The sequence below is a fragment of the Hippopotamus amphibius genome, chromosome 1, assembly GCF_030028045.1.
Source record: "Hippopotamus amphibius kiboko isolate mHipAmp2 chromosome 1, mHipAmp2.hap2, whole genome shotgun sequence".
NCBI classification, from domain to species: Eukaryota; Metazoa; Chordata; class Mammalia; order Artiodactyla; family Hippopotamidae; genus Hippopotamus; species Hippopotamus amphibius.
Genome location: NC_080186.1, coordinates 87,823,418 through 87,837,805, shown reverse-complemented (window position 1 = coordinate 87,837,805; position 14,388 = coordinate 87,823,418). Strand labels below are relative to the sequence as shown.

The 14,388-nt window shown below is 35.8% G+C and overlaps 1 protein-coding gene across 4 annotated transcripts in view; it reads right to left on the bottom strand.

Annotated features, from left to right (window-relative positions):
* Nucleotides 1-14,388, bottom strand: part of SLC35A3 (solute carrier family 35 member A3) — a 38,903-nt gene that overhangs the window by 22,302 nt on the left and 2,213 nt on the right. For 2 of the 4 annotated variants that reach the window (XR_009051334.1, XM_057722342.1), the window contains exon 1: nucleotides 9,806-12,622. The exons of 1 other annotated variant lie outside the window; for it this stretch is intronic. Coding sequence is in view for 2 of the 3 variants with exons in the window: in XM_057722342.1 (XP_057578325.1) it covers nucleotides 9,806-9,919 (114 nt within the window). In the remaining variant the exon portion in view is untranslated. Of the gene's footprint in view, nucleotides 1-9,805; nucleotides 12,623-14,388 lie in introns of those variants that run through there. One more of the 4 variants, XM_057721043.1, reaches the window with a different exon arrangement.

Genomic DNA, 14,388 nt, shown 5'->3' with positions numbered 1-14,388 from the left:
TTAATATTGTTTCTTCATTTTAAAGTCTACCACCCTTTCCCATTATAACTGAAAACAATCTTTACCAATTTCATGTTTAAGATTTAATTTCAGTCTCTCCGTTTTTTTCTCTTACCACCAAATTCTCCTTCTTTTATCCTTTCAGATGTTGCCAATCCTCTGGTTTCCATATTATTCGTTTCATGAAAATTTCCTATCCAAGAAACTTATAGATCAACAATCAATAAGAAACTGTTAGGTTCTTTCACAAATGGAGCCTCATTCAGTTTATTGTCAAAAAAGTCATGAACCAGTCAACAAATTACCACCCGTGTTCCTTTAAAGACCCTGATTACTATGCTCCCTAAACCCACTTGGAGTTCAGTGAGGCTCTGAGATTTATGGCAGTGTCAGAAGGGTCAGGATGCTTAGAGGCTCCACTTTCACCTCAACAGCTAAGACCCGAAAAATGTATTCTTCCTGATCACTAGAGTAAATGGCACTATTTCATTCCGATGGCTTTTCTTTGTTTTCACTTGTTCTGGTTTTTCTAAAAAAGCATTTATTACTTTATTTACTATAAAAAGCAGTGTATTCTTGGGCTTCATAGGTGGTGCAGTGGTTAAGAATCCGGCTGCCAATGCAGGGGACACGGGTTCGATCCCTGCTCTAGGAAGATCCCACATGCCGCAGAGCAACTAAGCCCGTGTGCCACAACTATTGAGCCTGCGCTTTAGAGCCCATGAGCCACAACTACTGAGCCCAGGAGCCACAACTACTGAGCCCAGGTGCCGCAACTACTGAAGCCCACGTGCCTAGAGCCCATGCTCCACAACAAGAGAAGCCACAGCAATGAGGAGCCCGTGCACACCACAACGAAGAGTAGCCCTGCTCACCGCAACTAAAGAAAGCTTGAGCGCAGCAACGAAGACCCAACACAGCCAATAAATAAATAAATAAATAAATAAATTTATTAAAAAACAAACAAAAAGCAGTGTATTCTTATGAGAAAAATGTAGAAACTTAAAAATTATATTAATAAGTAAAAATTTAAACCATAATCTTACCAAAGACATCTAATGACAGTTTGATATAGATTCTGTCAATTTTCCTTAAGTTTTTTGGAAATCCCTAAACTCGAGGATGTTAGAAGCAAAGGTAAAATAAAGTACCTAGATCATTTCATATTCCCACTGAAAGTATTTCAACAGTTTGAGGGATTCTTAGTTATACAGAAAATAAAGTCTTGTCATCACAAAGTTCCAAATTCTCCTAAAAAATAATAGATCTTTCTTGAGGGAGAAAAAATGGATTTTAAAAATACAATAAAGTACCAAGAATATAACAAACATCCATGATTCCACCGCCCACAACTAACAAGTGTCAATCTTGTCACATTTGCTTACCTTTCCTTTTTTCAAAAGAATAAAACATTAAAGTCAAAGTCCCTGTTAAGCCACAACTCAAGTCTTATTTCTTTTCCCCTTCCCTATTATCATACATTTGGAGTACGTATTTCAGTGCAGTTTTAAAATTTTATATACCTGTACAGAAATATCAATAAGCCTAAATATTTAATATACATACATGACATCAAAACTGTATACGCTATTCAGCATCTTCCTTACTTTATTCAGCATTGTTTTGCTATCTATGTTGATGTACAGACCTAGTTCATTGCTTTTAATAACTACAATGTTCCAACAAATAAGCAGACCTTCTATTTACCCATTCTCCTACTGATGAACATTTAGGACCCTTTTTTTCCTTTTAAAGATTTAAATTTAAAATTTTTCTTAAACATTTTCAACAAGTAAGCTCCTAAATATATAAGCTACAAATATTTCAAGCCATTTTTCTAAAATTTAATATTTTATATGATTTCTCAGGTCTCCTCCAGTTCTAACACACATACACAATTTTATTAATTTCAGTTTTTTCACCTAACAGTATTGTCTCAATTTTTAAACTGTAAACTTTGAGTATACATACAGTAATATATAACATATATAATCATTAACTATTGTAAAATTATGAGTGTTTAATTATTGCATAATAATAATAATCTATAGTTATAATTTGTGTGTGTGTGTGTATACTATAATCATACTTATTCAATGCAGTCACACTGCTAGGACTTCTAAAAGTCCTTTGCACAGGAGTACTTCAGGATTTGGTTAGTTACTGTAAAAGATTTTGTACTTGCTTTCCAATCAGTACTTTTCTTCTGAATTGTTATATAAGTTTGATATTTACAAAGTTGAGTTTTATTATTTTTAAACCCCTTCTCACCTCTTGAAAGAAAAATGTACAACAAAAACTTCATCCAATAAGCTCCATTCATTTGGATTTGATGAGTTTGGATGATGACTTGGTTAGAATTGTGTGCAAAAAATATTAGTAACCTTATTAAGAGTTCAAAAAAATTATGAGTAACTATTTAAGACTCTTAAGGAAAAAAAAGGTTTTTCAAACATGCTAGAAGATATAATTTCAGTATATGTGATATGCTAATTACACATCCCTCATTTTCATTAAAGTAGCTCCCTAAGATCCTTGCCTTTATGATGCTTTGTCAGCCAATTCTGAGTAACTTTACAGGCTTTAAACATTTAAAAAACATACCTTACGTAAAGTATATGTATCATTAATGCACACTACTACTACTTCCACCTTTATATTAATCAGGGTTCGTGAGAAATCAGTTGTTTATACTATCATTATTGCATTAACAAAGTTCTGAAATATTCAAAACACTATATACTAATAATTTCTATTTATCTTTTCAAACAGAGATAGGTACTTGTAGGTAAATCTGAAAATCAGTCTGGCTACAGAGTTATTTCCAATAACTTACATGTATAATTTTTAGGTCTGTGTATGAAGCCCATCATTCTACTGAGACAATAATATCTGTATTTTGCTGTTATGTCTCCAGCCACTAAAAGTCCCACAAAACTAAATCTTTAGTCAATGTTTTTAAATTGTAATAAACTTTATATAGATTTTTAAAGACTACTAAGTAGCTAAGAAATTCTACAAATCAATTTTCCTTCTATTATAAAAACAAAAGGCTAAATTTCTAACAAGATTTTTAGTGAGCTATATTTACATTTTCTAAACACTAGTTCTAAAATATACTCCCTAAGTATAATATTATAATCGATTACAGGTTAATGACATAATAGAGTGCATATGAAAACACACACATTTTAAAGTGCTATGCAAATATAAATTCACATTACACTAGTCAGAAACAGCTACTGGTATAAAAACAAACCTTTTAAAGTTTTTCCAAATCAATGAAGAGAAAAAGTAAATACATACATAAATACTGACCTCAACTGCAATTTTTTGTCCATTATTTTCCATGATGCCAAACTTTAAAACTGCAACCTATAACTGTATGCTAAATAATAACAGATAAAATTCATCACAACTGGCTTTACTTCTGACACTGACATTTATATATCTTCTTGCCAAACTATCTCAGAAGTAGAAACAGCATTCTACAAAAGTAGCAACAATATGTCACACTTGAAGTCCATAATAATCCTGTGGAATTTCCAAATATCTTATTTTTTACAAAAGTGAAAGAAATGTGAGTTAAAGGTAGTTTACATTATTGATATAGTCAATTTTGTTTCTTTCTACCATAGAAATAATAACCTCCACTAAGTTAGTGAACTTAAGTTCACTCTTAAATGTTTAAGGAAAGCAAAATCCTGTTCAGTAACGCTTAACAGCTGCCTCTTTACATTCTATGGTTCCTATTACATTCTAAGTTAAACAACTTTTCATTGTTTCTCCTTCCTTTTCTTCCTCAAGGTGTCAGGTATCTGTTTACATAAGACAATATCACTTGTATGTAAGTTAGAGTGCTGTCAATTTTTAACTTGTTCTTTTACAGACTAGAATTTCCACTCCTACATTCAAATAAAATCAATAGTACTCAAATATTTCTTCAACTTCACAAATATAAAACTATTGCATTCTAATTTTTAGATTAAAAATTACTCAATATTATTGTATTTTTTACATAATGTCAATGACTGCGAAAACATAAAGACCTAATAAATATAGCTCTAAGATCCCCTTCTAATGTGAGGTGCCATGTAAAAAGGTACTCCTTTCTCACCCTCCCATTTCCCCACCCCTGTGCAAGTCTGCTCTACCATTCTCTGCTATGGTCACTTCCCACCATTTACAGCTAAAGGTTGACATTAAAGGTAGCCTACAAAGTACAGAGACTAGTGTACAATCCAGGTAGGACCTGTAGGGTAGCAAAATCTGTCACCCCAAAATATCTCTTTGGCATGTGGATTATTTCAAGCCAGAAACAGTGAAGGCCCTGAAGACTCAGCAATAAACTTTGACCTTTCCCCTAAATGACACACACACACAAAACAGATAGAGGCCTGTTCCCAAAATATCACCAGGGACATCTGCAAAGAATATGGGCTATGTGTGATGGAGGGAAACTCTAGGCAGAGCCTAGAGATCAGAATCCACTCTGTGTTTCACTGTCTCTGCATGACCCTGCAAATATTTATTTACCAAACTTTTGCTTTTCCATCTCCATTGTCAATTGCTTTCCTCTCCTTTGAAGACTAAAGCCACTACCCCCAACATCCTCTTTCGTTTTTAGCCGCAGATGTTATTCAAGGTGAGAGTTTCAGCCATTTTGATGAGTTACTCAGTTTTCCTGGGTCTCTCCCACATATACCTGCTATTAAACTTTTGTGTGATTTTTCTCCTCTCAATCTGTCTCATGTCAATTTAATTCTTAGACCAGCCGGAAGAACCTAGAAGAGTAGAGGAAAAATTCCTCCACCACAACAGCTCCACAGGCACTAACCATTAGTGAAGTTTCAAGACTCGGGAGATCAGGATCAGAAGTAGAAAATAAAAGTATCACAATTCACTATCAATATTTAAATGCATACTAACTATGGTCAGGCACTATGATGAGCACTGGATACACAATGATGAACCAAACAAATATAATCTGTTTCTTCACAGAGCTTATCTTCTAGCATGGAAGACACATATTATTCAAATAATTTAAGAAATAGTATAAGGGTGTAAACTGCTATGACATAGTGTATAATAGGAAAATATCACAGGGAAATTATGGTCCTTGTATAATTACTGTATGAACTTGGTTAAACTCAAACACATGTCCTCAAATCCCCTTCTGTATACAGTGCCAGGTCAGAATTGGTTAAACACAAACCCTGCACAACATTTGGAAGGCAGAGTGAAGTAAGAGCCTTTACTCCAGAAGATTCTCATAGTTGAATGTGGCGAAACAGAAACAAAGGTGCTGGTAGGTTCCAGTTACCCTCTCTTCCCCGCTTTAGGTCAGCTCTTCCCAACTGCTGACCCTACTAAGCAACAGGTCCTAATCTCTAGGACATGTAAATGTTACTTTATTTAGAAAAGGGAATTCTACAGATGAAATTAAGTTAAGGATCTTGAGATGGGAAAGTTATTCTGGATTAGCTACGTGAGGCCTAAATGCCAACACAAGTATCCTCATAAAAGACAGAAGAGGAAAAGAAAATACAGATACTCAAGAGAAGAAGGCAATGTAAAGATGGAACAAAAGAGATTTGAAGATACTGGCCTTGAAGACTGGAGTGATGCAGTCACAAACTAAGGAATGTTGGCAGCCACCAGAAGCTGGATGAAGAAAGGAATGGATTCTCCCCTAGATCCTCCAGATGGAGCACAGTCCCTCTGACACTTTGATATCAGCCCAATGATATTGATTTTGGATTTCTGGCCTCCAGAACTGTGGGAAAGTACATTTCTCTAATTTTAAGCAACCAAATTTATGGTAACTTGTTACAGTAGCCCCAGGAAACCAATACAAGCATCTGAGTCTATACTGAAAAAAATGTAATTGTTCTCCAGTCCATGTCTAGTCAGGAAGAATGCATTTAATACGTGTGGGAAGAAGAGTGGTTAAAATTAAGTTTTCAGTACTCAATAAGTTATCAGGAAAACTGGGTTATACTGAAAAGTGCACATAACAGTTCCTGGCACATAGTATGTGCTCAGAAAGCATTTTTTAAAAAAATAAATGCCAAACTCAGTAACAAATCAAGGATACCAAAAAAATGAGATATTAGTCTAGTGATCATCCATCAGGGAAATCTGAAGCCCATCCACTTGGTTGACAAAACTAAATGATTAATAATAACATTTCTATAGGAAAGGTAAAGACTTGACCAACATTACAAAGTAATTCTACTACAGCTAATTTTAGAAAACATCAATTTCTTTGCTATTTTAAAGAACATAAAGGCAAAAAGGAAGTGCAGATGATATTTTTATCAGTCTTTTTTATAACCCAAAATATTAATAGCAGATAATCAGAGATAAAGGTTATAAGCTATAAAACAATTTCCAATTTTAAGTTTTCTGTCCATACTCAATTATTCTCAAATTGACTCCTTTAAACGTGATTTACTGCCCAATTTCAGGTATACTACATGTGTCAAAACATGCCATCTGAAATATATCTACCTATATGCAGAAAGTCAAACATCATTCTATAAGGTATTATTGACTCTCAAGCAGTAACATTAATTGCTGCTTGGGTTCTAGCATTATTAAAATGTAATAGGGTAATCAAGAATAATGTTTAGCTATTTATTTAATTCAGCCTGAGGATAAACCTTTAAGATAGGGGCCTTAAAATATTTTTCTTTGCAGTGTTCACAAATGGTAAAAAATTTTAGAAAAATGTGTTTAATCAGTGAAAACAATGAACTAAAACTTAATAAAACACATAAAATGAGCTGTTATTTATGGATTTATGGCCTGACAAACTGTCAAGGATTTTTAAACTTTTAAAAATCCTAGCTGTTAATTGTGCTTGGGTAATTAATGAAAGATTACCACACTCCCCTAAGGACAAAATACCAATATTAAAATTCAAATCCTTTCTAAACCTGACAATGCAACCACTCCCAGGTAAACCTATAGTCTTAGAAGTTCATATATACTATGGGCTTATTAACAATATAGAATATGAATACATTTTATTTTATTTATTTCTTGTCTTTTAATTTCCAAATGTTTTGTTCAAAAATTTTTTTTTATTGAACTACAGGTGATTTACAATATTGTGTTAGTTTCTGGTATATAGCAAAGTGACTCAGTTATACATATATATTCTCTTTCATATTCTTTTTCATTATAGGTTATTACAAGATATTGAATACAGGTCCCTGTGCTACACAGTAGAACCTTGTTGTTTACCTATTTTATATATATATAGTAGTTTGTATCTGCTAATTTCAAACTCCTGATGTATCCCTCCCCCCACCTTTCCCCTGTGGTAACCGTAAGTTTGTTTTCTATGTCTGTTAGTGTGTTTCTGTTTATGAATACATTATGAATACATCTCATGCCCTGCTTCCTAACTGATGGAGACAGCCTTCAGACTCTTACAACTCTAAATCTATCCTCCATACAGCAGATATCTTAATAAAATGTAGATCTGATCACATGCCTTCCCTATCTGTAAAGTTTAACTGATTCCCTACCAAACAGAAGATACAGTACAAACTCCTTCACATAAAACAGCCCCTCATAATCTGGCCCCAACCTAAACTTCCTGTCATAAAATATTACTGATCTCAAACACTTTGTTCTTCATGCATTCTCTGAACAAATATCCCTCTTAAAAAACAAAAACAAGCCAAAAAAACTCTTTCCTTTTCTTTATCTGTAGAACTTCTATATGTACTACAGACCTCACAATACAACACTCCGCTCAGTGAAGTTTTCTTAAGTCTTCTAAGTAAACTGAAGCCTTTCCTCTACTATATTCTGGTGCCATAATACTTCATAATATTTCATTAATTTTATCAAACTAATATGTTGACATTTATTCATCACTGTATTTCCTGTATCTCCTTACCAGTGCCTGTCACATATCAGTCATTTACACTATGTTGGATTTTTAAAAGAATAAATAAACACCACAATATGTAAATTCTCAGAAGAGAAGAATGATCTTGTGAATTAAGTCTCTCTGTATACACATTAAAGACAAACACACACTGAAACTGGTTCTCATTAAATATTTTCTAGTAAAAGCAACTTCACAAGAGAAGTTAAATTAATGAAATAACACTTACTGAGTACCTACACCCAACCCATCAGACACTGTGCTAGGTGCTTTACAGGCATCATCTCATTTAAATCTCATTTAATCTGTAAAAGGAGGTACTACACATTTTACAGATTTAAAAACTGAAGTTCTGAGATATCAAGTCTATAACTTCCTTTGCATAACATGCCAGAGCTCAGATACGAAGCACAATTTCTCTCCAAGCTACCAATTCATGGCCCACGATTTTTTTCAATAAGTCTTTTGCATGGTCTTTGCAGTAAAGCCTAACTGTTGAAACATGTTTAAGTTTTAGAGGCTCAGTCAGCATAATATATTAGAGTATGCCTCCAGACCAGATTGCCTAACTTCACATTCTGTCTCCATGACTTGACAACCACGACTACTTAACTCTCTGTCCCTCCTTTCCCATATCTGTAAAATGGGAATAAACAATAATATAAACATAGGCTGGTTTAAAGGATATAAATCACAAAAAAAGTGGTTATAATACTACGTTGCCTCATTTGAGTATCTACTGAATAACTTTATAAGACTTATTCATGTTACAAAATGCCACTAGAAATGTTGTTTAAAATTGGGTCTTTACAGCACATATAAATTTAGAAAAACTGGGGCTTATTCCCTGGTGGCACAGTGTTTAAGAATCCACCTGCCAATGCAGGGGACACAGGTTCAATCCCTGGGCTAGGAAGATCCCACATGCCGCAGAGCAACTAAGCCTGTGCTCCACAACTACTGAGCCTGTGCTTTAGAGCTTGCGTGCCACAACTAGTCAGCCCGCATGCTGCAGCTACTGAAGCCCACGTGCCTCTAGCACATGCTCAGCAACAAGAGAAACCTCCACACTGAGAAGCCTGTGCACCACAAGGAAGAGTAGCCCCTGCTCACTACAACTAGAGAAAGCCTGCGTGCAGCAACGAAGATCCAACACAGCCAAAAAAATAAAATAAACACAAATAAGTAAAATATATACAAATAAGTAAAATAAATAAAAGAAAAAAAATTTAGAAAAACCTTATCTAGCTTTTACAGGAAAACCAGGCAGAGTCGGTATAAAGTCATTGTGGACACTTCCTTATTGGAATGATCTTTCTTAGTATTTATCTGACGTGACCTAAAACTTTCAGCATCATCTTAACTCCATTTTCTACTATTTTACCTGACCTAGCATAGCTATTCAATCAAAATGTTTATCTCCAGACAGCAACTGGTTCTTTTGTTTCAGTTGGGATGGTATCTCCAACATGGATAATAAACCAGTAAGAGTTTTGGGCAGGCAATCCGGATAGAGCTACTGAGTAACACTATACCTTACAAAATAAACACTCATATTTATATACCAAACACTCTCAAATTTATATAGCAAAAGACATCCAAAAAACAATCATTAAAATATACATAACCACAGCACTAAAGGAAACATGTTGAATGTACTTAGGATACACTTGCTTTTTACAGGCTTGAAATCTAATATTAAGCTACTAATTCAAATTGATCTAAACTTTAATAATAAATTCATATGCACATTATTAACTGCTAGTTTGATGATGTTCAAGCTACTTCAGTTACTCAGACAGGTCTACAATTTACCCTTAAACTTTTTTGCAATTTCATACACACACACACAAAATCCACAGCAGATTATCAAATACTGTAAATCCCCTACATACGAACCTTTAAGTTTCGAACTTTCAAAGATGTGAACGTGCATTCCATCAAGGTCAGGCATGTGTGAAATTGCAGCTTGCCCTCCATCTCCTGTTGCTGACGATTCTTCAGCTCTACCATCTCCCACCTCCTCTCCCTCCTCCAGTCAGTACCAGCCCCTGTATGCCAGCTGTTGTACTGTACTACTGTACTATTCAAGGTACTGTACTGTAAGATTAAAAATGTTTTATTTTTTGTTTGTTTTTTATGTATTATTTGTGTGGAAAGTATTATAAACCTATCACAGTACGGTACTACATAGCCGATTGCGTTAGTTGGGTACCTAGGCTAACTTTGTTGGACTTAGGAACAAACTGGACTTAAGAATGCACTCTCAGAAGGGAACTCGTTCACATGTAGGGGACTTACTTGTAGAAAGCTCCCTCTCTAAAACTTTTAGGAAAGGGAAAGAAACTTAAAAGTTATACTTCATAGCTACTGAAGGATGATTAGGTTTTAAGGGAGAGATTATTTCAGTTGATTCTAATATTTATCCAGTCCCTCATTCAATATATTGACTTTCTACTGAGTGAAAGACACATTTGAGGATACAAACTATATCCATTTCAAATATAACTGAGGCAGCCCAAAGACTGTATGTAGGACGTAGTGCCAATTATTTGATCTGTCTGACCTTCAATATTCTAATTTATAAAAGGTGGTGATGGGAAGCAAAATATGCCACCCCCAAAGTATGCCACTTTGACATACTGATTATTTTGAGCTGTAGGTATTCAAATGCAGGGAGACCTTCCCTGAATTTCCCTTACCTGCTTAAAGGTAAACCCTCTAAAAGGAACTCAACTGTCATAAATCCCCTCCCCAAAGGAGCTTCATCAATCAAGGAGGACTATTAATCACAGGAGAGAAGACTAGGAGAGGAAGCTAAAATTTCACATTGTCCCTTCCTTTACAAATTCAGATTAGCAGGAGAGCATTTGTAAAAATTAGTTTTCTAAATTGTGACTTTTGTGAATTGGTTTTGGTGTACTCATTGACTTCTGATCTTTGCCTTCCCAGGGACAGCTATTACTTTCCTGTTTGTCTCATTTTATGTCCTGAGAAACGGGGTTGGCTTTCTGCCTGTCCAAGCATGCAGGTTATTAATTCTTGTGTGTGCAAGCAGCTCCACTGTACGGTTGGGGGCCACAAGAATATAGCCAGACAGAAATGTGGGCTGCATCTCATTTGTAGTTAGTGTCCTACTGACTAATGCCAGCTTGGGGGGTGGGATGTTATCATCTTAAAATTTTGTGTATCACAGAAATAACCAAATTTCATTGTCCCCTGCATTAGAATGAACTCTCATTAGATTTTTTTTTATTTATAAGACAAAGTCTTTTATTTTATTTATTTATTTTTTTAACTTATTTATTTTATTGGCTGTGTTGGGTCTTTTTTGCTGTGCATGGGCTTTCTTTAGTTGCAGTGAGTGCTACTCTTCATTGTGGTGCGCGGGCTCCTCATTGCCGTGACTTGTTGCAGAGCACGGGCTCTAGGCGCATGGGCTTCAGTAGTTGCAGCACAGGGGCTCAATAGTTGTGGCTCACGGGCTCTAAAGCGCAGGCTCAATAGTTGTGGTGCTCGGGCTTAGCTGCTCCACGGCACGTGGGATCTTCCTAGAGCAGGGATCGAACCCGTGTCCCCTGCATTGGCAGGTGGATTCTCAACCACTGCACCACCTAGGAAGCCCCTCTCATTAGATCTTTAACCATGACCATTTTTAAGTCTTTTGTCATTTACAAATAGTTATTGTTTTACTCTGATGCTTTCCTGAAGTTTTAATAAGCAGCTATGATCCAAAATTGCTTGTCTTCAAAAAGATTCATGAAAACAACACTGACAAGTACTCTAGAATACAGATTTCCAATAACTTTAAGATCATACCATTGAACTAAGTAATAATTTCCAGAACTCTAATGGAAAAATTAATGGATTCATGAAACTACTAACCCCAGATCAAACAAAACAAGAATAGTTACATGGGACTAAGAAAATGATGAGAATGATTTTAATTTTTACAAGTTTTTGTTAAAAACACTTCTGGTTCTTTAACATTGTAACAAATTTAAGGAAACCTTTTCTCTTAAGCTCTCTATAACTTAAAGCAAGTTGGTAAAGTGGTAAAGTATATCTTTGTAAAAAGAATTGAAACATTTATCTGTTTCTCTCTACCTGATTCCTCCAGAATTCAGAAACTCATAGTGAGTGTTCTTAATTGCATGACAATATAGTTACTTGCAGAAGTTCAATAAGAATCTGTTCTCGGGGCTTCCTGATGGCTCAGTGGTTAAGAATCCACCTGCCAATGCAGGGGACACCTGTTAGATCCCTGGTCCAGGAAGATCCCACATGCCACAGAGCAACTAAGCCCGTGCTCCATAACTACTGAGCCTGCACTCTAGAGCCCGAGAGCCACAACTACCGAGCCTGTGTACCACAACTACTGAAGTCCATGCCCTCTAGGGCCTGTGCGCTGCAACTACTGAAGCCCGCACACCTAGAGCCCATGGTCCACAACAAGAGAAGCCACTGCAATGAGAAGCCCGAGCACTGCAACAAAGAGTAGCCCCTACTCGTCACAACTAGAAAAAGCCCACAGGCAGCAATGAAGACCCAACAAAGCCAAAAAAAAAAAAAAAAAAATCTGTTCTCCTTGTAATAGGATACAATTGGAAACACTGGCTATATAGCCAAAGTTTTAACTGGTATATCACATTTGAGGATGTGCATAACATCAGTTTTAAGGAACCAAGGCCAATGAAGCCCCTTTCAGAAAAAACAAAAACAAACACACAAAAGATCCCCTGGTATTTTGCTTTCAGAGTGCCCAGCCTTCTCAGGTGAGTATGGAAGGTCATTTTCTGGCAGGTCCAAGAACCTCAGGATTTCTTAGGGACCTCAAGAAGAGAGAAGAGAGGAATTCCCTCAGATCTGTAAGTATTGCAGGAGAAATCTGATGTGAGTCCTTGGCGTGGCTTCCTGGGCTTGAGATGCTTTCAAAAGTCTGAGATTCCTTCTGAAAAGTTCCAGAAAAGCAGATTTTAAAAAAGAGCTTTGGGACATCCCTGGTGGTTCAGTGGTTAAGAATCCACCTGCCAATGCAGGGGACATGGGTTCAATCCCTGAGCCGGGAAGATCCCACATGCCTTGGAACAACTAAGCCCGTGTGCCACAACTACTGAGCCTGTGCTGTGGAGCCTGTGAGCCACAACTATTGAGCCCATGTGCCATAACTACTGAAGCCCACATGCCTAGAGCCTGTGCTCTGCACCAAGAGAAGCCACCGCAATGAGAAGCCCAAGCACCACAGTGAAGAGTAGCCCCGGCTCACCGCAACTAGAAAAAGCCCGTGCACAGCAGTGAAGACCCAACACAGCCAATAAATAAATAAATAAATAACTGTATTTTTTTAAAAAAAAGCCTATATGGTCAATTACTATTCTTACTGTATTTATATAAATAATCAGAACAAGTTTAATGAGACTAGACTTATTTTGCAAACAAATTAGTCACTGTGATTATCTTTGGTAGAAATGGAGAGGACTATAGAGAGAACAATTATGTTTTAGTAGCACGCTTTGGTGGATATCAAATTCTAGTGCTGTTTATCGTCTTTGAGGTTTTGTTATCGACTCATACAGTGGACTGGATCCTGAATTCTTCTAGTTTTCTCCAATATCTAGCTATAACTCTCTAAACTAACATTTCCAACTTCCTCTCACACTTCTGACTTGGAATCACAAAAAATAAAAATTGTCCTTTTCCTGAGGCCCTGCAAGCTGAACCCAGACAACTTGATATAAACTTTACAGAAATTTCTAGTGCTCCTGGAGACAAGGATAACTTTTTTATTCTTCTAGTTTTATTGAGCTATAATTGACATACAGCACTGTATAAGTTTATGTTGCACAGCATGATGATTTGACTTATACACATCATGAAATGATTACCACAGTAAGTTTAGTGAACATCCACTTTCTCATATAAATACAAAATTAAAGAAATAGAAAAATATATATATATTTTTTTCCTTATGATGAGAACTCTTAGGATTTACTCTCTCAACAACTTTGATATATAAAGTATAGCAGTATTAATTATATTGATCATGTTGTACGTTACATCCCTAGTACTTATCTTACAAACGGAATTTTTTGCCTTTTGACTACCTTTATCCGTTTCTACCCTACCCAGCCCCACCCTGCCGCCCTCTGGTAACCACAAATCTGATGCCTTTTTCTGAATTTGTTTGTTTTTGAAATATAATTGACCTACAACACTATGTTAGTTCCTGGTATACAACATAGTGATTTGCTATTTTTATATATTTCCAAAATGATCACCATGATAAGTCTAGTCACCATCTGTCACCAAAGATTTACATATTTATTTACTATATTCCCCACACTGTACACTGCCTACTCATTCATTTTGTAACTGAAAGTTTGTACCTTTTAATCTCCTTCACCTATTTCTCTCCTCACTCCGTCCTCGTCTCCTCTGGCAACCACCTGTTAGTTCTCTGAATCTATCACTCTTGTGTTTTG